The sequence below is a fragment of the Harpia harpyja genome, chromosome 12 (assembly GCF_026419915.1).
Source record: "Harpia harpyja isolate bHarHar1 chromosome 12, bHarHar1 primary haplotype, whole genome shotgun sequence".
NCBI lineage: Eukaryota > Metazoa > Chordata > Aves > Accipitriformes > Accipitridae > Harpia > Harpia harpyja.
The window spans coordinates 12115700-12138256 of record NC_068951.1 but is presented as its reverse complement, the minus strand read 5'-3'; the positions used below and the strand labels follow the sequence as shown (position 1 = coordinate 12138256).

Genomic DNA, 22557 nt, shown 5'->3' with positions numbered 1-22557 from the left:
TTCTTCTGAGGTTGTGGAAAATGCTATAATTAAGCTGATAATTAAACCCTGTGAAGTTAGTTGTGATCCCTGGCAAAGGCACAGGGAAGTCATGAGCAAGGGTTTGCCCAAAGTCTTGTTCTGAGTCAGACACAGAGCCCAGGAGTCCTGGCACCCACTTTCTCATGAGTCATGTGTAGGACTAAGTCCTGCCTCTCCTCTGTGGATGAAATGACATTGTAGAAAATGCAAATTGAATAACTCAATATTTTGGGGTCACATATGGATAGACCAAATATATGCACGGGCAGGTACTAGAATCTCTTTAAAATGCAAATTATTTTCTTGCTCATCTGGCTAATTTGTTTAACTGAATTTGCATCGTAGTGTATGGTTTTATTACTGCCTTTCCCTTGAAGTGATGTACTGCAATGTAAATCGGCCCAAATCCACTGTCACCTTGCATTACTTTCCCCAACGTGATCCAACGTGCTGTGACTGATACAATCCGACTTGATGTCATAAACTGATGCCTCCCATAGGGAAGCAGAAGGAACACATTTTCTCGTAGCCCATAAATGTTTTAAAGAATGGCTTTCCAAGTGATGGGGTGCCCTCCCCTTTCCTTTTCTGCTTAATAAGCTGTCCCAGAAATGAGCTCCATCCTGCAAGTGCTCAGCCCGCTCCAGCCCTGCAAAGCCCTTCAGCATGTGCTGAGCCCTGAAGGTGCGAGCAACTTTAGCAGTTGGATAGAGTCTTCTTGCATGTTATGGGATCAAAGCTATTATGAATCCCTGCTGGGTTTCCTTTCAGAGCCCCCATCACTTACGCCTAGGATATTGACTCTTGTCTTCAAGAAATTATGGGCAGAGCCTAGTGAATAGAGATCACTATTCTGGCAAATGAGCGTTTTGACTCTGCTTATTTTCACATTGTGTTTCTGTGAAGATAAGGACATGGAGAGATTTCAATCGGTGGTGCATATGCTCAGATCAAGCATGTGAAATATAATAAAAAGGACAGATAGCAGCAGCATGCAGTGCACGTGGTAAAGCTGTCACGCAGGGCTGCTGCAGGTACTGCAGTCAATAGTGACATTTTAACAGTACCCCTTGGATTGATCTGCTTTAGTCTGATGGTTTTAGACACTTCTTACACCTAATAATTTAGCAACAGCAACTATATGGAGAGGTGGTTGCAGTCAGTTCCAGCTGAATTTGAATAAAAAACAACCAAAAAGTCTTACAGTTGCTGATTCTGTTTCCAGATTTGAAGGAGGGCTAATATATCCACCCATATCAATTGGCCTAATAATATGTAGGAGGATATGTCTACGGACTTACAGACGAAGGAGAGGCATATAGACTTTGAACTACCCTGTTCAGAGAAGCAGGTATTTTTAAGATCCTTCAACAGGCATGAATTTCCCTTTTTTGCCATTTTCATTAAGCATCGCAGAAGTTCTCTAAGGGAAAAGTAACATGTGATACAATGCTCAGATACACTTCAAACAGCCACGTCCCTCATTTACAAAACATACAATATACTGCAGGGGCTTGGGACTGCATAGGCACAGTTCATTAACGGCAGGGGCAGTCTCCTCTTCCTGCTAATGGCACTGAAGCTCTGTCTACACTGCCTGCTCTGCATGCTGAGCACATAGGGCTTTTAAGAGACGGATGCGAAATGAAATGCCTTGTGGATTTGCAATAGTCTGGCTCTTCCCTCTGCGTGTATTCCCTTTCTCTGGAGGATGGGGTTGGCCCTGTAAAAGCTTTGCAGAGACCTGGCTGTTTGGCAGCTCTGCAGAGAGGAAGAGCCCTGGCCGTGCTAATGGCTGCTGTCCTGCCAAAATTGTTTTTTTGAGAAGTGACTTGCCTACAAACTCTCCAGGGCTGCGGAATGACCTGTTCTTCTCTATTTGTGCAGCACCTGGTTCTGTCTTCAGGTGTGGGTATGCCACAACATAGGCCATTCATTGGGACATCAACAAATTTGGGTCTGTAGGCACCACGAAGTTAATGTAGGAGGTGCCATAGTGCAGGTATGGGTCCATGATATGCAGCAGATCCAGAGCAGCATGTTGGACATTGGCACTAAGTGGGACTTCAGTGAAAATATTAATCTTTTTCTTTCATTCCAGGGGATGGCCAGGTTGATTTTGATGAATTTATGACTATTCTGGGACCTAAACTGGTATCATCAGAAGGCAGAGATGGCTTTCTGGGAAATACAATAGACAGCATATTCTGGCAGGTAAGTGGTCATTTTTTTAAATGCAATTTTAGCCAACTATCAATAGCTTCCACAACTGATTTGTTGAGGAGCACAAGATGTTTTGCTAAGCATGAATGCTTGTGTAAACACTACTGGGGTCCATCTTGCCGTGTGCTGTGTAAGACCATCCCGTGTTGCTGGAGGGTCCTGCTCTCAGCTAAGCCCTGCGTGGGAGGAGGGGAAACTACTTACTGTGGATGAACTGCAGGTGAACCTAACAAAGCGACCAGTTATTTGTGCAACATATTTGGGAGCATTTTGGAATTCATTTTTGGAAGAGAAAAACATTTTTCTCCATGAGTCTTGAGTTAGGAACCTTGAACCTGTCCAGCTGCTCTAAGAAATGTGCCACTCTTCAACGTCCGTTGGCTGTGGCAGAGGGATGCTCCAAGCAGAGCGAGGTGTGCCATGCAGGTCATGTCTGATCAGTGCTTCGGCGGTTAATTCAGGTCTGAGGCTGAGGATAACTATGTTGTGCCAGTGCAAGTTTTACCCAAGGTGCTGCCTTGGGGTGGTTTGGTCCTGCCGGTTTCAGGCATTGGAGGAGAGGCAGGTCTGGCAGTGGGAGCTGCCTGACTTCTGTCATGCAGTGTGATTTTAAACAGCGTTAGACCTTCCTGGAAAAGCAAGGACAGTCCAGGCTGTTACGGCAGGGATTAAAAATCTCCCAAAACGCTGTGCTGCACATTTCTTGCCAATGGATTAAATGTGTGGCTTTCTGTAAGATTACTGCTCGTTTCATTGATCATCCAACAGCCTTTGCTTGCTAACAAACTTTAGCTGTTACCAAGTTTATGTGAATTGAAAGAGTCAAACCTGGATATAAGCATTTCTGTCATCTTTTAATACCGTCCAGCACTGTCCAGACTGAATTGGGTGGAGCTTTGTAAAAGTCTTTTAAAAACTTGTTCCTGCCATGTAATTGAAATAACCCTGGAAATCCTGGTCTGGATTCTAGTATTTGGTTGTCAAAGCAAGTGTTTGGCACTAACGAAGCTGCAGTGGTTTGTAACGTATCTGGGGGGGATGCAAGAGCTAAACGCACACCATGAAGGGCAGGACTGTGAGAGTCACAAATGTTTTATCGTCTTCATTGCACCTTGCAAGCCTCATCCCAGCACATGAGCAACAGGGAGAGGAGAAAGCACCATCCCACCCCACTGAGCCATTGGTGCCTTCCAGACCCCCCGGTGAGACTGGCCTCACTGGAGCCATTCAGGAAGCAAAAATACCGGTTGGCAAAATCAAGCTGAGCTCTTTGGTGGGGAAGCAGAGAAGTCTGGAGCCCTCCCTAAAATTCAGCTCACAGGTTAACCCACTGCCACTTAGTGACCCTTCAGCCCATGTAAGTGCCTGCAGTGGCTTTGCTCAGAGGAAGCGAGGAAGGGAGGATGTGTGCTCTGGTTTTAGAGCAGCAGGATTCCTGGACTCAGCTTTCGCCTTGCTCTTTCATGCAGTAGGGACCATGGCCCTTGTGCCCCCCCAGGCTCCAGTAGGACGAGTGAAAAGAGTGCAGAGGCTTCAGGTAACCAGCCCCACGGCAGGAAGGGACAGCCCTGGAGGCTGTCTGCAGGCAGCTAAGCTTTGACTGAATTGCACAAGTGCTCCAGGGCCTCGGAAAAAAATGTTTATGGTCTTTTACTTGTAAGGGTAAAAATACATCTCTTTACATAGCACTTTCTTGGATTTCAAAGCCCTTGAAGAGAAGGCTTCATCTCACATTTCATTTCTCCGGGGGCAGGAGAGCTCATGAAGAATACAATAATTTTGCTGCTTATTCCCAAAGAAAAAACAAGGAAAAAGCCACATAGGGAAGTGTCGTTCAGGGAACAGGTTCCCTTTGCCCATTCCTACCTGGCTTCACCCAAGCCATCTGCAGGGCCATAAGTCACCTCATCTTTAAGCAAAGCATTTATGCATCTGCATTATCTCCAGCGGGATTACATCTGATTTGAAACAAAGCCCTTTTCAGAATCAGGGCTGGGCTGTGTTTCCTGTATTCCCTTGACATGCAATTTTCATGTTTGCTGGAAAGGAATGGCAGGGAGAGGGACATGAATTTGGGTTGTTGATAGAGCACTTCACCCCTGCAGTCATCCCCAAGGAGTGACTTCAAGGAGTGGATAGTGCCCACAAGCCTGTGATTGTGACTGGTGCTAGGTGACAGGGGCAGCAAGGGTGGAACAAGAAGGGACAACTCTACTTTGATGTCAGCTGTCTAGGCATTGCTACCATGAGACCTCACCCCAAAGCTGCAGGCAGCAAAAGGCATCTTGAAGAGGCTCTTATATCAGTCCCAAGGGGAGAGAAAATCCATGTTGGTATCCAGAAAGTGCCTTCCCCTTTTCCATCTAAACAGCTCCCCTCCAACTGTCACGATTTTGGCTCTTGGGGTATTTTTGCCAAGGGTCCAGCTTTCTATACTGTGGCACTTCTGTGCAGTCTCTGTTCCAAGTGCGCCTTAATAATACTTCAAATAATGCAATGACAGAGTTAAATAATAAACAGCAGCAGAAGGAGAGAGGAATTCAAAGGAACAGGCGAGGGCCTGGAGATGCATTTGCAGATGAAGCTGGGAGTGAGTTGGTGGGATACAGGAAGGCGGTTCCAGATGGCAGAAGCTGCAGAGGGGAAGGATCTTACAACAACAGCAGTGGGGCTGCAGGAGATGGGGATGGGGTAGAAGCAGTGGAAGAATAGGGAGGAGAGAGAGGGATCATGTGTGGAAGAGGCAGGCTTGAAATAATAGGGAAAGGGTGCATCCCTCCTATCCCATGTGTTGCCTAAACAGCGATGGTCAGCCTGGGAGAAGCGGGATTTGGCTGAGACCTGAGCATTGGCAGGTAGTAGAGACATGGAGGATCTCTCAGATATATTTTCCCTCCTTTGATTTCCCATGTGGGCTTTAAATTGTGTCCTATCAGTGTGTGTTTAAGGTGGCTGCCTCTTGCTTTCTCAGGTAGCAACGATCAGTCCTGCTCCAGTTAGAATGTCTCTTCACAGTCCCTCAGCCAGGTCAGGAGGTATTTAGGGGCAGGGAAAAGTCACCCCTGCAAATACTATTTCAGGCTGTGTCAACATAGACCAATGATATCAGGAGAGCTGAGGAAACATGGACTCTTCTCCATCTCAGAAAGTCTGTCTTTCCCGAGTGAGACGCAGCATGCACCAAGCACCGTTTTGTGGAAGACATCCCTGGGTGCCTCCTGCTCTGCTTCCAAATGGTTTTCTCATCCTCATGCCAACTGTGTGCAAATGGAAGTAACATGTACCTGTGCACAGACATCTTTAACTGTCTTAAATGTTTTCGAGAGTCTTAAACTGTCTTAAATATTTTTTCTTAGATACACAGCTGCCTGGTAACCATTAGCCAGTCCTCAGCATGCAGGATCACAGTCAGGAGTTGTTTGAAGGCTGGAAGCACACAGTGAATCCCTGTTCTCCCTGGTTTGGGGCAGACCCACCATGGCAAGCTTGCAGCAAGGATGCAAACATCCCCTTTGGCTGCTTCCACAGAGTCTGCATTTATTCAAAACAAAATGTGAAGACAAAAAGAGCATAAATGAGGTTTTGACAGTACCTATTGAGCCCTGTTTTGGAGGCCAGTGGGAAGAGGTGAGCCTAGCCCTGTGCAGGGGTGTTGGACCTCCCATAGGCTCTTGCAGAGTGTCTGCCCCCTTCCCTCTCCATCTTTTTCCTTCTGCATTTTTTAAAGAGTGACCATCCATCACCCACCTTCCTCTGCCCACCTTCCTCTGCCCACCTTCTCTGAGCTGCTCCTGCTGGTGCTCACACTTATTGTCCTGAAGCTGGTTTTCTTTAGTGTGTCTGGCAGTGGTGTTGCAGTGATGCAGTAGCTATTCCATGGTCAAAGAGATGCTATTTGATCAATTTTCAGGCATGAGAATTTGTTTTTTCAGAGCTCAGGGAATATGACTCTGGTTCCAGTTATGCGCTGAGGGCTGTGTTTTGTACAAGAGAGTTTTGAGGCATTTCCAGTGTGTGGCCATTCAGGTCTGTAAAGCTATTTAGATCAAGAGTGTTACAGAAAAGACAAACATTGCTACCAGTAAATATTAGCTCCTTTTTTAGGCAAACAGACTCCAAATCTGTCCAGTGTGCCCTGCCATTCTGAGCCAGAGAGAGGGATGAAAGCAGAGGGGAGAAACTGGGATTTCATATTAATTTACAGGGTTTTTTTCCCAGATTGTTTCTAAGTGCAAAGACCTTCAGGCACAAGTGTTAAATAGTTTACACAGGACGTAGTGTAGAAGATCTCCAGTCCCTGGGGGTAAGCAACAGGAACAGAAATAATAATCTTGGATTATAGGCTTTTAGTTAAAATAAACTTCTCTGTCTTGGCTAAAATGCTTTTTGAAGTCAGAACAAGTTTGAATGGTTAAACAACGGGGCTGCATCTGCATCGGATGCAGAATAAATTCTGTACCCAGCAGCACCGATGAGATTATTTTGAAAAGTCAATACTTTGTATGGTGAACATTTGAGAGGCAAAACGCTGCCTGCTATTTCTTTCCTTCTCTATTTACTGTGTGAACATGGAAGCTGCAGGGAACATCATTTCAACCAGCGCTAATGCGTTGCCTGTGCAAGGATATCTGGAAGCTTCGTCTTGCATGAAGGGATGGCACTGTATCATCTGCTGAGACATCGTGCCCATTCGTTGCATCAGATATTGCCCAGTATAATTCACAGGTGTTCAGGAGGAGGCTGGTTGGTTTGGGATAAACAAGGCTGCTTTGCAGAGGTGGGAAGACCAGAATACCAATGCAGTGCTTGGGGTTGGGGAGATGCTGCTCAGAGATCTCATTTTTCTGCTGTAGAGATGTCTCCACAGTTTTGGGGGGGACAGCCACAGGTCCAGGGAGGCAGGTCCTGCAAAGGGAGCAGCTCAGCAACCGCTCATGTTTTCTGGGCTTGGGAAAGCCTTTTCATCTCTCCAGGCTCCTACATACCTTTGCTAGGCATATGAGTACATTGGGTTCATGATCTTTGGTGGATGAGTGGGTACAGCCAAAGCTAGATCCTGCAGCACCCCTGTGCAAGGAAGGAGGGGTAGCCAGCGACACGTCAGAGACAGCAGAAACCCCTGTGCTCCTGAGCCAGCAAGCTCAGCAGCATGCACCAAAAGGCATTTTGTTCCCTGGATGCAGGAAAAATAAAGCAAGGGCCACATCCAGCTGTGCAGTATTGCATCTGGCGCTGGCTGAGGAGGGGGCTCACCGAGGTGAAGGGGGGCTCAGAGCCGGCTGTGAACACAGGAGAGTGGAGGGACATGGCTGGGATGGGAAACAGTGGTTTCGTCCTCCCAGCATGGCTGCTGACTCTTTAATGATTTGCTGTGCAAAACGGCCCATCCATAATCTTGTTTGCAGTTATCACTGCAAATGCAACAGCGTCCCAGGGGAGAGATCTGGGTTCTCGTGATCTGGCCAATCAATTAGTGCTTTAATAGAGTGAAATGAAGGAGAAAATGTGTGGGAACCTTGGTGGCACAGGGCAGGGTACGGAGAAGCCACGGTGAGCAATGGTGTGGGAGGGAAGGCAGGGGACAAGGGGACCATGTTGGAGCTGTGCTGCCTCTAGCAGCACTTGGCTCTCTACAAAGACGATTTTGCTTAGACAGGGATTTTTCTTTATGAAGTCCAGTAGATAAACCTAATGCAATTTCTCCCTACATATGAGTCTTCTTCTCTTGTCCCTGCAGAGGAGTTAATTTGATGATGGCAAATTAGCCTTGCAGGAGTTGTGGAGGAAGTGTTTGTGTCTCCGTGTGCAATTTCACATAGTAACAGATCCAGCCACCCCCCACCACCGCAGACCATGGCATTGCTGAAATAACAGCTTGCATCTTGCGGTGGGGCCGGCCAGCCATGGGGTGTTGTGGCCTCCCCTCATCACCCTCCTCCTCAGCTGGCGCAGCCCCTCTGTGCAGCTGTAGGATATTGCTAAACCACAGGATGGGCCATTTTACATCTTGCACCACAATTTTTTGCTGGTACTGAGTTGCTCTGCTACAAATACCTCTTGATTTCAGGATTTCAGGTACTGCTGTTTCAGCTTTTCAAAGAACCTTCTCAAATGAACTTCTGTGGAAGAAGAGAGTTAGTTTTGCAGTTCAGGGTACCGGCTGATGTTTGGGGTGAGTGTTGTTCCTGGCAGGGCAGGTTTCCCAGCTGGGCTGAGCCATGTGTAGTTTAGAGTGGGTAAGGAATTGCTGCTTGGAAAGAAAGCTGAGGTTCAGGGAGGAAGGACGGCTTAACAGAATGTGCAGACTTAGTGCTCATATACACGGCCTCCCTCCTGGTGACTACTTTGGGGTTTAAATCAGGAAATGCTGTAGCTGAAAGTTTGGGTGCCAAAACGTGATGGATGGGGTCAAGGGTGGGCAACTGGGGCTGTACCATTGCACTACACACATCCCCTCAACCATACACATCCTCTTCCACCAAACAAAACCCTCCACCCCACAGCAATATTTTCAGTGTTAGCAACAATGTGGGTGCCTGCTTTTTGGTTGTTGAACCTGAAATATCTTAAAGTGATTTCCACAGAAAAGAAGTTCCGTACTTCTTAAAGATTTACCCTTTCTTGGGTTTCCCAAGCAGGAAGTCCTTCCCTACCAAACTGAAGGACTGGTTGAAAACCTTGGCATTGCCTCTCCCACAGAAACCACTGCAATTTGGCCTGGGATCCAAGGCAAGACACCTTTCCTGTGACAGCTGATACTGGGCTCTGCTCAACTGGAGTCATTAAGTTCACCCGGTGCGCTGTTAGCTCCAGCGTCCTGACCATGTTTCTAATTTCAGAAATTAAAAGTGTCCTGCAATATCTGTTCCTGTATTTTAGAATTGATGTGTGGTTTCCTTGTATCCAGATTTAAAATGTTGTGAGATTTTCCATTGCAAGGATGCAGATGGCGGTGTTGCGGTGATGAGCAGGGTGGCTCTGGCCATGTAGCTGGTGGGGATAGTGTGCAGTTCATCTCAGCTAACCTGGGACACTGCTTAGATTCCCTTTGGAGTTAACAGAGAGAAATAGCCACTTCTAGGGTGCAATTCAAGGGATCTGCTTTAGGCATCAACCTCAGGAATAGATGCATCATGCTTCAGAAGTCCCCATTTTTCTCCATTTGGTATAAAGAAAGTGTAGAAAAGTGGCTCAGATGGAGATGTGTGTACTGGGTACAGCTAAATGCCATCTGACGAGTCCCATCAAGGGTTTCAAGTGCCTTTTTGATTTATGTACAGGAAGCCAGCTCTGCCGGTGCTGAGGCTGCTGTCAGTGGAAGGAAAACAGTTCTGGTTGCCTTATTAAATCTTCTTTTGTTGACAAAGACACTCCCACTGAGTATGTTGCACTCAACGGTTGTTGTCGTAACACAGTGAAAGCTGAATGCTTGCAGGTGATGAATCCATCAACAAGAGACTTCTCTTTGTTTGTAGTCTGTGTATCCAGCACAGAAGTGCTGTCACAGCCACTGGTGTAGATGTGAACATTGGAGAGGTTCATGGCCTGGATCATGGTGGTAAGGCTGTCCTTGGACAGTGAGACTGTCACATCCCCGTAACCCCTTTGCAGCGTATGAATTTGCCAGCAGGCAGGCGTGAGCAATAATGTTTGTGTGGCCTCATTTTTATCTGTTTCTATGAAGGGGCCTCATTTTCACCAGTACACATTTTTCCCTGTAAGAAAATCAGTTCTCTCAAGTTATCAGGATCAAATTCATAGCTGAAAACTGGACATGGCAATGGCAAAGTTTTGAAAGCAGTTGTGAAGTAAAGCAGGACTGGCATCAGTAGCAGGAGAAAAGCAAGACTTCATTGTCCGACTGTGTTTTTTAGCTTCAACCAGCTTATTTACACATTTAGCCTTCAGAAACACACTACAGCTTTGGTTCAAAATCTATTTAAAGCAGGTGGTTTATATCAAGAGGCATCCTGCCTGCTGAATGACAGTGTATGACTGTCCTGGCAGGTGGTAATTTGGCTTTGTGCACACTGTGGAGCTCTCATGTACATATACTCCATCCAGCTGTTACGGTACAGAGGTTATTTTTTCTATGCCAGCTTATATATAAACTCAGTCTGAAGCTCTATGTGTAACTGGGGGGTTTTTTGCCCCCTACCTAATGTATGAAATAGGAACTGCACTGTGGTTTTCTCAGTGATTTGCTTAGAAATGTAAGGAGCAATGTGTAGGAAAGGTAAATGTGTATGATCATCATCTGATGTGTACATGGGTCCCTGGAACATGGGCTGGGGAGAGAGTTTCTTGCTTGTTGTGGACTTCTTGCTGAGGGGGGTCAGACTCCTCAGCACCTCTGAGTGCCAGAGTACATCTCTGGTGCTGGTTTTGTTGGGGCAGGCGTCTTTTCTTTGCACTTTGATGCCTTTGAAAGGCACCATTGGGTGGTGGAGCCGAGGTGGCTTGTTTCATGTAGAGGAGTTTCAGGGGCAACGGTTCTGGCTTCAAATCCCATAGCCCCTGCACTCCCAATGTCAGGAAGGAGTTTCTTCCAGAGCCGAGGCTCCCCCAGTCCTTAAATCCTAAGCCAGCACCAGATTTCAGAACCCATCCTTCCTCTCTGCACAGAGAAAAGGGCATGTAAGGATCTGCAATTCAGGTGTCACCAGAGGACACTACCTTTGGCTTGCCTGGATGCTTCATGTTCTTATAACAAAATCATCTCTTTCACTGCAATGCTGTAATTTTATTGAGGGAAATCTTAACTGACTATAAGGGTGTTCATGGAGATCAGAGTTTGGGAATTGTTTAAAACAGACTTGATGGTGGTGGCCTTTTTCTATTTCTTTTTTCTAAAGAATCCCCACTTTTGAGATGGAAATTTATTGCCCTGCCTCCAAGCCCTGGGCTTCAGAAAAGTAAAAATATTGTGAAAATTTCACTAAGGTTTTAAAGAGAAGAATAAGAGGGAAAAACAAGAAAAAAGAGACTCCATCGCTCATAAACAAAAAAAAAAAGCTAAAGTGTTGGCAACTGTTTGCAACAAACAAATGTGTTTAGAAAGAAAAATGACCTTTTATGCAAAAGAAAAGCTAAAAAAAAGAAATTACTCTCTTAAAAAAAAAAAAATAGAAAGAAAGATAGACCTCCTAAAAAATGCAAATGGAGAGCTGCAAAGGACCACTCTGGTGGGGAGGGTGGATAGCTCAGGCGATGGCTGAGGTTCATTAGTGTGAGCCAGATGAGCAGTGGATGTTCTGGCATTGAAAAAGGCCCTCCAGGTCCTGGCTGCCAGACAATTTCTACAGCACAGCGTATAACTCAGATTTTCCCGGTATGTATCCAAGATTTTCAGCACAGTTTGCTGGATCCTGACATCTGAAGCCAAAAGAAATCTACCTGGTACCATCAAGCCCTAAGTGATGCCCCAGTTAGATATTATGCTTCTCAGTTTTATCAGCAAAATACCTCATGTTACAGCCCTGAAGTGGCTGATGACCAGGGCCGGCAGCAGCTGTTGGAGCATCTCGGTGCCCTTTTCAGGTTGCAGCAGCAAGGTGCCAAGAGCTGCCGGGTTTCTGCTCATGCAAAGGTGTGAGGAGCAGCTCATTCTGGGATTTGCCTGCAGAGGAGAGGGGTGTTCACAAGTTGCCCATGCCTTGCAACGGTGGCCATTCCTGCCATGCCATGCCTTCACCTCTGTGGTGTTTCCCCCTGGCACAGGGCACAGCCTTGCTGTCCCAGACTGGTGTTTCTGAGGAGTAATGGTGGTGGGCAAATTGGTGGCCCTAACAGACAGTTCCCTAGGCACCAGCCATCTTGGGCTGCCATCAGGATGGAGAGGTTTCCTTGGCCATCAGGGTGGAGATGTTTCCCTGGCCATCCGTACGGAAGTCTTTCCCTGGCCCTCAGGGTGAAGGTGTTTTCCTGGCCATCAGGATGGAGATGCCCTGGCCATGCTGCAGACACAGCCAGCTCCATCCTGCCCCTGCCCTCCACCTGAGGGCAGAGAAAGGTGGGGACATGGCTGTCTAACAGCCACTCGTGGCCCTGAGACCCCATTTCCCTCCATGCTGTTTTGTTGACCTCTCTGATGGCAGTAGGTGGGACAGGGTCTGGGCCACACACCTCCATCCCTTTCCCTGAGGTCTGCGCAAGCTCTTGCCTTGGTTTCTCCAAGAACTTGTGCCACGAGTGCTACGAACAGGCCTACTGCACTTTTTGGTTTGGTTTTTTTTTACTGTTTGGCAAGAATTTTGTGGACTGATGGGTGATGTGCAGGTACTGAGAGTGTGTTCCCAGTGCTGTGAAGATCACCTCTCGCTGCAAACTCTGCCACCACACTGGCTGAGCCAAACAGGTTCTGGTGGCCCCTTCCCCAAGGTCTGACTTTATTAATACAATTTTCCAGCAGAGGCATAATGTAGTTTTACCAAGTGGGTGGAAAGATCCTGATCTTCAAGAGAAATTCCTTAAGGTCTTTTTTTCAAATAAATTCGCCATTTCATTGAGAAACTGTTTCTTTGTCTGTGTGCTTTCTGCACTGTCATTTGACTATCTGTGGAGGTTTGAGTATATTTCTGTGCTGGCAAAGAAAGAAATCTTACACTCTGGGATGCATGCAGTCTCCAGAGCTGGTAGTCCTGATGTAGTCTGTAGTGCCACAGAGAAATTTTTTTTTTTATTTTTGCTGTTGAGTAACACACAATGCTATAAAGTGGTAATTAAAATAAATAATTATGTAACCCAGTATATTTACTCACAGTTAAGAAAATGGATCAGGGTGCAGATGCTTATAGCAGAAGTCCAGAGCAACCTGAGGAAGCTGGTGGAAGCATTCAATATATGAGTGAGCTTGGAGGAAAGCATTCAAAACTGGTTTTGATCCCTTTTTCATGGAAATAAGAAGATCTAGTATCTAAGGGAAAGATCTCTGTTCAAAATGAGCCAGTATAATGTTGGAGTTCCCTCCAGAGATGTACTCTAATGTCCAACTTTCCTACACTGAGCAGAGACACAAACCTCAGGAGATAACCCAGCAACGTCCACAGGTGTTACTTATGGAAATGCCCCATTTTTGGAGCAGAGCATAGGAGACAGTTGCCTTCCCCTGGAGGAGAGAGGGGGGGGAAAGTAATCATATAACAATGATTTGCATGTTTTTAATCTCTTTCTTTTCTTGCTGAGTGTTAGTTTAGATGTTTTTCCCCCAGAGGCTGGCTTGCTCAGGGGATTATTAGTACAAGATGTTGCTGTTGATCCATCATCTCCCCCCGCACGCTCGAAGCTCCAATTCCTTCAAACTTTTGGAAATGACAGAGCAATGAGAAGACAAACGAAATACATTGATGCTTTTTGGGGGACAAGAATCTCAAAAGAGCTGTCAGAAAGGCAGACGGGTTGTACGTAGGTGCCAGATTTCAGGGCTTTCAGGAACTGTGATCCCCTGTGAGGATAAACCCATGAACCTCAGCTTCCAGCACTTGTGTTCTTTGTATTAAGAGACAACTGAGCTAATACTAATATTTATTTTATGGCTAGTTGGTATGTGGGCACATGTGTTCAAAAAATTAGCCAGTATGTTAGGTTAAAATATATCCTTTCCCCAATACGAGCTGCTTCTTGCTACATATCAGTCCCATCATTGCATTTTTCTAATGCCACACCTTTATTACAGACTGGCATGAAAAGTCAGCTGAACTCCCACCTCATAAACACTCGTGTAGTTATTCAAATAGCCTTCAGTAGACTGTATCTCTTTTTCCTAATGACATTGAAAAGTATTTGAATCCCAAGGGCAGTTTCGGAGTAAAAGTGGAATATATTACAATCGTAGAATCAAATGATGATGAAACCCTCCAGGAATTGCTAGTTCAGCTCAGGAAAGGCGTGCACTGGAGTGCTGCAGAAAGAGAACACCTCTTCCCCAGGATTTTTGTTGTTTTGTTAACTTTGTAAAATGTTAAAGAGAACAAGAAGAAACCACTATGACCAGCGTATGTCCAGGCAGGTGGAGAGGGACCTCAACTCTGCTCCTGGCATGTCTGGGGCCAGCTGAGGCTTTGCCACCTTCTGCCTCTTCTGTAGGTTTGCTTGGCTTCATGTTTCCTCTTATGTAGGACAGGGCTCAGTTTAGTCCCATTTAAGCACTTGATTTAGGGAAAAAACCACCGGTTCAGTGCTGCATGTGCCTTAGAATAGAGGGGAATAGAGAACAAGCAAACTCATGTGGGATAGGGCTGGACTGGTCCAAAATATCAGCCCAAAGCAGCTTTATGGGCTGGAAGGGGATGTGTGCTGGCTATCTCGAGCCAAACCTTCAGGTTGTGCTCTCACCTTGCTGAGAAGATTTAAATTTGTGCTTAGGTTTGTGTCTTCTTGATTCATGCTGGACATAATGGCACAGGCAGAGAAATGCTGGCATAAATCTTTCAAGATTGGGATCTTAGGAACTAAGGGAAGAGCTGAGTTTTGCCTGTTTGTGCTGTGCTCCTTCCTCCTTTATTGAAATGGCATTTTGATTTAGGATAGCTGGGTAATACCTTAGAGAATAGTTAACGCTGATGATTAGAGATAATCAAAATGTTTTCATTAATCCAGTTTTATTGAAGAATTACCCTTTGTTTTATCCCAAGTGAAACTTCCATCAAAGACTCTTTGAAATTGCCATTTTTCCCAGAATTTCTGCATTGTTTTTACTGTATATGTGCCTATTTTTTATCAACGTGTTTTAAAATTTTTTTTATTTACAAGTAACATGGCATTCTTATTTATCTGGAGCATGTTTTTCAGCAAACAAATCAACTGGATTTTCTATTATATCATTTGCAACAGAAAATGGATCCATTTAGGACCTGGCAAAATGAACATGACTTTAACATATTTGATGTGGGTTTTTCCATTTTTTAAACTCATAATAATTTGTCATGTATAGCTGTTGGGCACAACTTTTTGGGTGCTACACATAACCTGGCTGGCTACCAAGCCAGTGGAAATGCACCTGATTTAGGGCAGGTATCTCTACAACTGGTGACAGATACTTGCAAATCTTACAGCACTACTATTTTTGGAGTGCATTTTTTGTGTTGCAGTGGTGAATTGTTCTCTCTACAAACTTCCTACAGATCTCTCTGGGTTCCCGTGGGGTAAAGATGATCATGATCCATATACTGAAGAACAATCACTCCTCTGGCAGCCTGCATCTTGCTTTTCTGACAGCCCCTCTCTCTGTGACAGTTGTCACTAATGTTGTTTCTGGCTGTGGCCAAGGACAAGCAGGGCTCTGCCATGGCAGGGTCCAGGGAAGGAGCAGTGCCAGCCCCAGGAGCAGGGGCAGGAGAAGGGTTGGGAGGGCCTCAAGCCCTGCTGAGCAATTCTCATCTCCCCGCACGGGCTGGTCTGGTTGCTTTGGAGACAGCTGACTGTTGATTGCTGTACAGGAATTAAATTAGGTGAGTTAAAAACCCGTATCAATCACCATCATGCATACTTGCATATGAAACGTAGGCTCAAAAGGTTTATGGTAATCAGCGTGGAGTGGCTGATGAAAGTCCATTAAAATTCACTAGAAAAAATTCTAATCCTCTCTCCATTTCCACGTCGGCTCTTTTCCGTCTGCTTGATAATCGCTGCTGACTTCACTTATCTTCCTTGACAAAGCGCCCCAGGATTGGACACATTACTGCTGGCATCATGAAAGCCCAAGTATGTGCTGTACACACACATAGAAGCAGATGTGAAGCGAAGGTAGGAATAATTTGATTTATAGCAGACAAGGCATGGAATCTGTGGGAAGAAACACAGTGAAAGTGGTCTGTCTCACTCATGCATCCAGGGACATAGAAGAAATACAGATGACGTAAAATTTTAATTGCAACAGGAGTAGATTATTTCAGAAAACCTGTGGTATGTGGTTTATTGCATCTCAGAAATTTCTAGTGAATATGGCATCATGGTTATATATATTCTCCTTTTCTGAATGTGAAGCAAATATGGTCTCAGCTGAGGAGACTACTTCTAACTTTCCTTCTCTAAATGTCTCTTCCACAACATGCAGAAACATCTAGTTCTTATTCATACAAGATCCTTATGGACCTTATTAAGATATGGTGCCCGTGACTAAACCTCCATAGGATTGTTTGCATTATTATTGTCTGGCTCTGGCTGTTTTCAAAACCTCCAGGCCGGTCTTGCATGTGCCATTTAATAGACATCTAAATTGCTCCTAGAATTAAATCTCTATCCAGTTAATTTAGCACCTGCAAAATTAAATCCTGGGCTTAGAGTCTTTTGATGAAATCAGGTCACAATTGTTAGGTGCTACCTTTGAGTAGACACTCTGGCTCTGACATCTCAGAGATGCCACCACACCAAGGGCCTCAAGTCAGCCGAAGGCAGGGAGCATCGCTGCCTTGCCTTCCGCAACATGAACAGCAGCAGATGCTTTTCCAGATCTTGGCTGGTTTTAATGCACCCTGGAGGGGTCGTTAGCTGAATGGGTAATGGGGTCCAAATTAAGCCTTTATGTGGCCTTTTGTCATTCCCCCTTGTTATTCTTTCTGGTGGTACCAGCAGTTTGCCCTTCATGGCTCTGACGTCTCTGTGCGTGATCTCCCCTCGGTGGTTGCTGGCGTGGCGTGCCCCTGCCACTGTCGCCTTCGCTCGTTGTGTCTTCCCTGCCACGGCGCGGGTACCTCCACTCACGCAGCGGAGTTGTGATGCTCCCGTGCCTGGCTGATCACCTCTCTCTGTCACGGTGTGCAGCATAGCCCTTGCCTAACATGCCCTTTACCTCTGTCCCATCAGGGCAGTGGTTTGCAGTTTTTCTGTGCTGGTAGAGCACATTTATGCTGATGATGCTTTTGGACCAGAGACTGGTATGGTTTTCATCAAGTCAAGTCTTGGACACTTATTTGTCTTAATTACTTCAATAAAATGGGGGAGACGTACAAATAACCCTGCATACCTTGTCACAGACGGCTGTATGACAGCATAGGTATGTGTAAAGAAGCTCTGTGTTAAAAGGCTGTATTAATGTTGAAAAGCTGCTTGCCTCAAAGAGAGGACAAAAGGGAATTAGCGCAGTTCTGCCCCGCAGAGGCAGTAATTCATCATCCTTGTGTGCTAATGGCATGATTTACTCTTAAAGCATGTGGTTGCAGGAGGCTTTTGCACAGGGTCTGGCTAATGACTCCTGACTTCTCTGATCAGCCCCTAAGTGCACGATTACTTTTGTTTTTCCCCCATTACTGATCTGTAGATGATTAATATAAAGGTTAGTGTCCATGGGTCAGTCCTACAAAACATGGCTAATTTGTATGGCATTCCTGCTGACTTCAGCAAGATCTGCCTTGGGTAAGCACTATTCCTGCTCCTTGCTTTATAGGGTGATTTTTAGAAATTATTGCATTGTTGGAGTCTCTGTTCTTGGAGATATTCAAAGTCCGAGTGGGCACAGTCCTGGGCAACCTGCTCAAGCTTTGAGCAGGAGGTGGGAAGTGCAATGGTAGGGCTCCTGCAAGAAAGCAAAGGGTGGGAGGTACTGTCCAAGGCCAGGTTTGGGCACAGGTTTCAGGAGGACTGTACGGGCTCCCATGTTTCTGCAAAGCTTTCTAGCATTGCACAGGTAGTGGGTCAATCTGGAAGAGCTGCTGTTGGTGTCAGTGTCATCTACCTGTGCTGGAACTCCTGTGATGCTTGGCATACCCAGAGCCACAAAGGCTGCCATCCCTGTCCTCCTTCATAACTTTGCTGAGGCTTGTTCAAAAGTAAATTAGAGCTTTCCTGGCTCTCTGTGGTTACAGCAAACCTAAAGCGGTGATTTGTGGCAAATCTGACCGGGAGTCGGGTCTGGCTGTAACAGCGCCGTAAATACCTCTGGTACATGGCAGTCAACAGCCTTCAGCCCTGCAGGCTTTTTCTTTTGTTCTCATTTTGCACATGGCCAGTTCCCCTCAGCTGGGATGTAGCAATTGATTTTTGTTTGCAGATGCTACAGTGAGCCTGGTTGGCAGGTACAGCTGTACTGCAGGCAGGTAGACAGCTCCAACCCTCACAAATGAATGCTGTTAAGGTGCTGACCTAATGGCCTAGGGGTTATATTCTCCACTTGAAATTAAGATGCAAATTTCTGACAATACACTAGAAAACACAGGGGGTGATTTTATTTGTTGGATGCTGGACGCATGCATTTCCTCAAGTGCTGTAGGGTGCATGGATGCACAAGAGCCTCTTTGGTGTCTCCTGACTCTGTCCAGGGCTGCTGCTTTGGCCATATTCACTCTGGGTTAGCCACAGGCAAGAGATGCACCCCTTAACTCCAAGGGCTGCCTTATGGAGTGATGTGATTTATAACCACGCAAGCAGTGGGCTGTTAAATGGTGCTGTTTGATAACATATCTGGAGGAAGTGGGGGACAGCTCTGGAGAGTCCCTCTTTGTCAGCAGGTCCTGCTGTTGTCACACTGGATGTGCAGAGAGCTCATTTTAAATAACTTGATGCTCTGCTTAAAGACGAAACCCAAGCTAGTGTAGTAATCACATCCAAAATAATGAATTGCAAAGAAAATGAGATATGGAAGTCAGTTGAGAAGACTTTCCTGTAGCTGGGGATAAATAAAATACTTGATTATGAGAACTTTTATTCTTGATGTTTGCATCTGCAAACCTGCAGCTAGAGGTCAAAGCCTCTACTTGGTACAGGGATGGAAACATTTCTTGTTAATAATGCCCAAGTAAAGAGCAGAAAGTAGATAAAGCAAATAGGAAATAGGACTAAACACAAATAGATCCATAAATTTGAAGCAGACTATTACTAAAATGGAAGTCAGAAGTGGAAAGCCTTAATATTGGAGATGGGCTCCAGCCTTAATGTCTGGAATAGAATTTCAGGATCCCTTGAATTGCTGGATTGTAATGATAAATTAATTTAGCTGTTGATTGAAAATAATCCACAATTGCAAAGAACGAGGGCATTTGCTGTCAAGGTGTTTTAAGCCAATTGCATTATATTTACTAAATTGGAGGATCTTTGGGGCATAATGACAATTCAATTGAATTTGAAGAGGCAGTAATATTGTATCTCAATCTGCAGGTCATCGTGGGTGGCTGGATGATGAAGTCTCATTCGCTTTTAGTATGAACAAGACATTTACAGACTTTCAGATCTGACTTAAAATATCACTGACAATAAAAAGGTCACATTTTTTCAATATGATAAACTCAGTGATTCATAAGTCTCTATTCTCTTTGGAATGGGGTAAGGTACCTATGCTGAAGGAATTTCCTGTGTTCTGACCTAGAAAATCTGGTTTTCAGTATGTAGCGATGGGTAACGACCCTTGCTCAAGGGTAGGCACAATTTTAAGAGGTGATGAGTCCACATTTGGAAAACCAGAGCATCCCAGTGGGCACCTGTAAGCTGATAAAAGGCTGCATTAGGGTGCGCACCCCTCCGTCAGAAATCAGTCTGCGAGACGCCCGTCATGTAACATAATCCCACAAGCAGATGCTGTCTAAGTAATTATCTCTGCTGCTAGGTGAAAGGCCCGTGCTGAACCATGCTAAGATTGCCTGCTTCTTTGCTGTAATTGCTAAAATATAGCAGTGCAAAAGCAGAAGTTAGGGCTATTGCTTCGGAAAGTTATTTCCACGCAGCTCAAGAGAACAGTAAATCAGTTAATGGTTTTAATTAGCAATCTTTTCATGTCTTCCCCTCATTGTCCATGAGGAGCTCTGCAGAGACAGTGCTCTTCCCTCTGCACAGATTCCAAAGGCACGCAGCACTTGACAACACTGGGTTTTGCAGCGGGCCATGGCAGTGGGATTCAAACCTCCTCTCTCTCACTTTGATGCACCATACAATGGACAGAGACACCCCTTTTTTCTGGTCAAAATGGACTTGGGGATCCATTTTAAGCACCCTTTCCTGTCTGGTCCATAGGACCTCTGTGGCAGAGCCTGTACCTGTACATCTTTCTTGTAACTGCACTGACTTCTCTTATTTCTCTCATTTCATTTCTCCTCTGGCTCCTTGGAGAATAAGTCTAAGTGCCGGACATTTTATTTCTTTAAGTCTATGCAGCAAGCAGGAATTTAACATCTCCTGAAGCACTGTCTCACTGTGTAATAAGGTATCGAGGGAGCGTGATTTCTGAAATCCCAGTAACTAATCTTATCACACAGGCAGAACTTGCAGTTGTTTTTAGGATATGATCAGATCAACAAGATAAATTTTTAATTAATTTAGAATAATTCCTGGCTTTGATAGATGCTTCAGTTTTCACAGTTCCTGAAAACAGACCAGATGAGATCTGAGCAGTTTTGTGATGCTGAGGGATGTGGGGGTTATTGCCCCCAACCTCCCGGGGCAGCCAGGATTGCGGAGGAGGGACAGGCTGCAGCCTCAGCAGGCGGTGGAAATGCAAGTGATGGCCTTGGGATGGAAATGGCTAATGAATGAGGTCACCTGCTTGGTGATCGCTCAGAAACTCCTGTCACAACCTTGCTGAAATGCCATCTGCTAAAGACTCAAGAAGCCCGTGCTCATCAGTCTCAGGAGCGCTCGAATGACTGAGTGCTTTGGGGTGCATCGAAGGGAAGATTCACATGGGCAACTACTTACACCAGTTCATCACCTCTCAAACTTGCAGAGGTCAGGCAGGTTTAGCCCCGAGGAAGATCTCAGCAATGTAGCTGGCATGTCTCTGGCACATAACCCAAGCTGTCACCGCTTTGGCAGCATCACAAGCATACTCCTTCCTGTGGAGAGGGCCATTTCCCAAAGCTCTGGATCAGGGTGTTGAGTCAAGCCCAGGAAACACTGTTTTTTCTTCCCAGTCCCTCACCCCTGCCTGCATTTGCTAGCCTGTCTGCATTCCTTCCCACTGAGCCACTGCTGTCCGAAAGTGTTCTCGTGCTTATCAGTTTTCCTTGCATCAAGAGCTTTTAGCACAGACAGTGTGGTTCTAATGCTGGCCATGTGCATCTTCCTTCCCCATCTGTTTTTTAATTGCATCTGAAATACTTCAGAGCAAAAAAATCTCATCCTAATGAAATTAGACATGATAGTCCCTAGGAACAGAGAGGAATGGGGCACCCGCTCCCCATGTATTGTTCCAAGTTGCCCGTGGAGTGGATAATTGGAAATTATTGCAAGTATGTGTGTGTGTGTGTATACATTTGCTTTATTAATAACCTTTTTTAGCAGTGTTACAGAGCATCACAGGTTACTTATGCTGTGAATAGATGCTGTGGTCTTGCCTGTTGAAAAGCAAATTGTCCTCTGCCTAAACCCTTTGGCCGTACCTCTCAACAGCGCTGTGTACAGTGAAGGATGTTAAAAGCCATCGTTTTGAAGTTATCAGAAGTCATCATATGAAAAGGAGCAACTGTTAAGCAGTGCAGACATTGCACACACCAAAACTAGCAGCTTCTGCCACTTCCATGCTCTGGCGATTTCTGGGCCAAGCCTTTGCCAAGACCAGAAGGCACAATGCCGGCATTCGCCCATTTTCTAGGAGGCAGAGGAGAGATTTGCCACCTTGCCTTGTTCCCAGTGAAACAGCCAGGGAGCATTTATTCCTTTTTCCAATCTGTCATTTTACCAGGAAACATTGGTTGCTGGGGAAAAATAAATGTTTCAGGTTTGCAGATTTGGTTTTGTTCCCCTCTCTTCTTGCTCTTGAGGGTAAGCACTGAGTCTTGGATTTTGCTTAAAGCCAGCCCTGTGGAGATCAATACATTGCTGTAATGTGCATAAAACAATTTCAGTTAAACAAAACAATGCAGGCACATGGTTTTCTTTCTACTTCAATGCCTACCTCAGCCTTGGCCGTAGCCTCCCACATGGGAGGGCCTGCTCCATCCTTCTCCAGTCCTCATTGAAAAGCATTTAGCTGCTTTGCTTTGCTGTTTGGGTCCTTTTTCCTACCGCTTTGGCTGAGATGTCCTCTATCTTTGGTTTATTTTTGCGTGCATGTGGAGTTGCGCATGAAGTAAGTAGTTCTCAGAAGGACTGCCAAGCAGGGAAGCAGTCTCAGATAATAATAAAAGTCGTAAAAACAACCCCCCTCCAAAACCTGAGCCATTCTTTCCTTGCAGACATACTGAAAATGCAAAATCAACTTATTAGCTAAGCATTCAGTCCTGATTTCATGATTTTATGTTTGGCTTTTATATATATAATATCCATTTTCCACTTTCATAACACGCAACAAAAAAATCATTTCACAATCCACTCCTATTTTGTTCTTGCCTATTTCCAGTCCAGTCAAACTCAGCAACAAAACAGCTGGCGGTTCAGATGCAAGTGTGATCA

The 22557-nt window shown here is 45.4% G+C and overlaps 1 protein-coding gene across 4 annotated transcripts in view; it reads left to right on the top strand.

Moving 5' to 3' along the window:
- Positions 1 to 22557, top strand: part of CALN1 (calneuron 1) — a 129860-nt gene that overhangs the window by 64304 nt on the left and 42999 nt on the right. For all 4 annotated transcript variants that reach the window (XR_008237598.1, XM_052804325.1, XM_052804326.1 and 1 more), the window contains exon 4: positions 2123 to 2235. Coding sequence is in view for 3 of the 4 variants with exons in the window: in XM_052804325.1 (XP_052660285.1) it covers positions 2123 to 2235 (113 nt within the window). In the remaining variant the exon portion in view is untranslated. The remainder of the gene's footprint in view (positions 1 to 2122; positions 2236 to 22557) is intronic.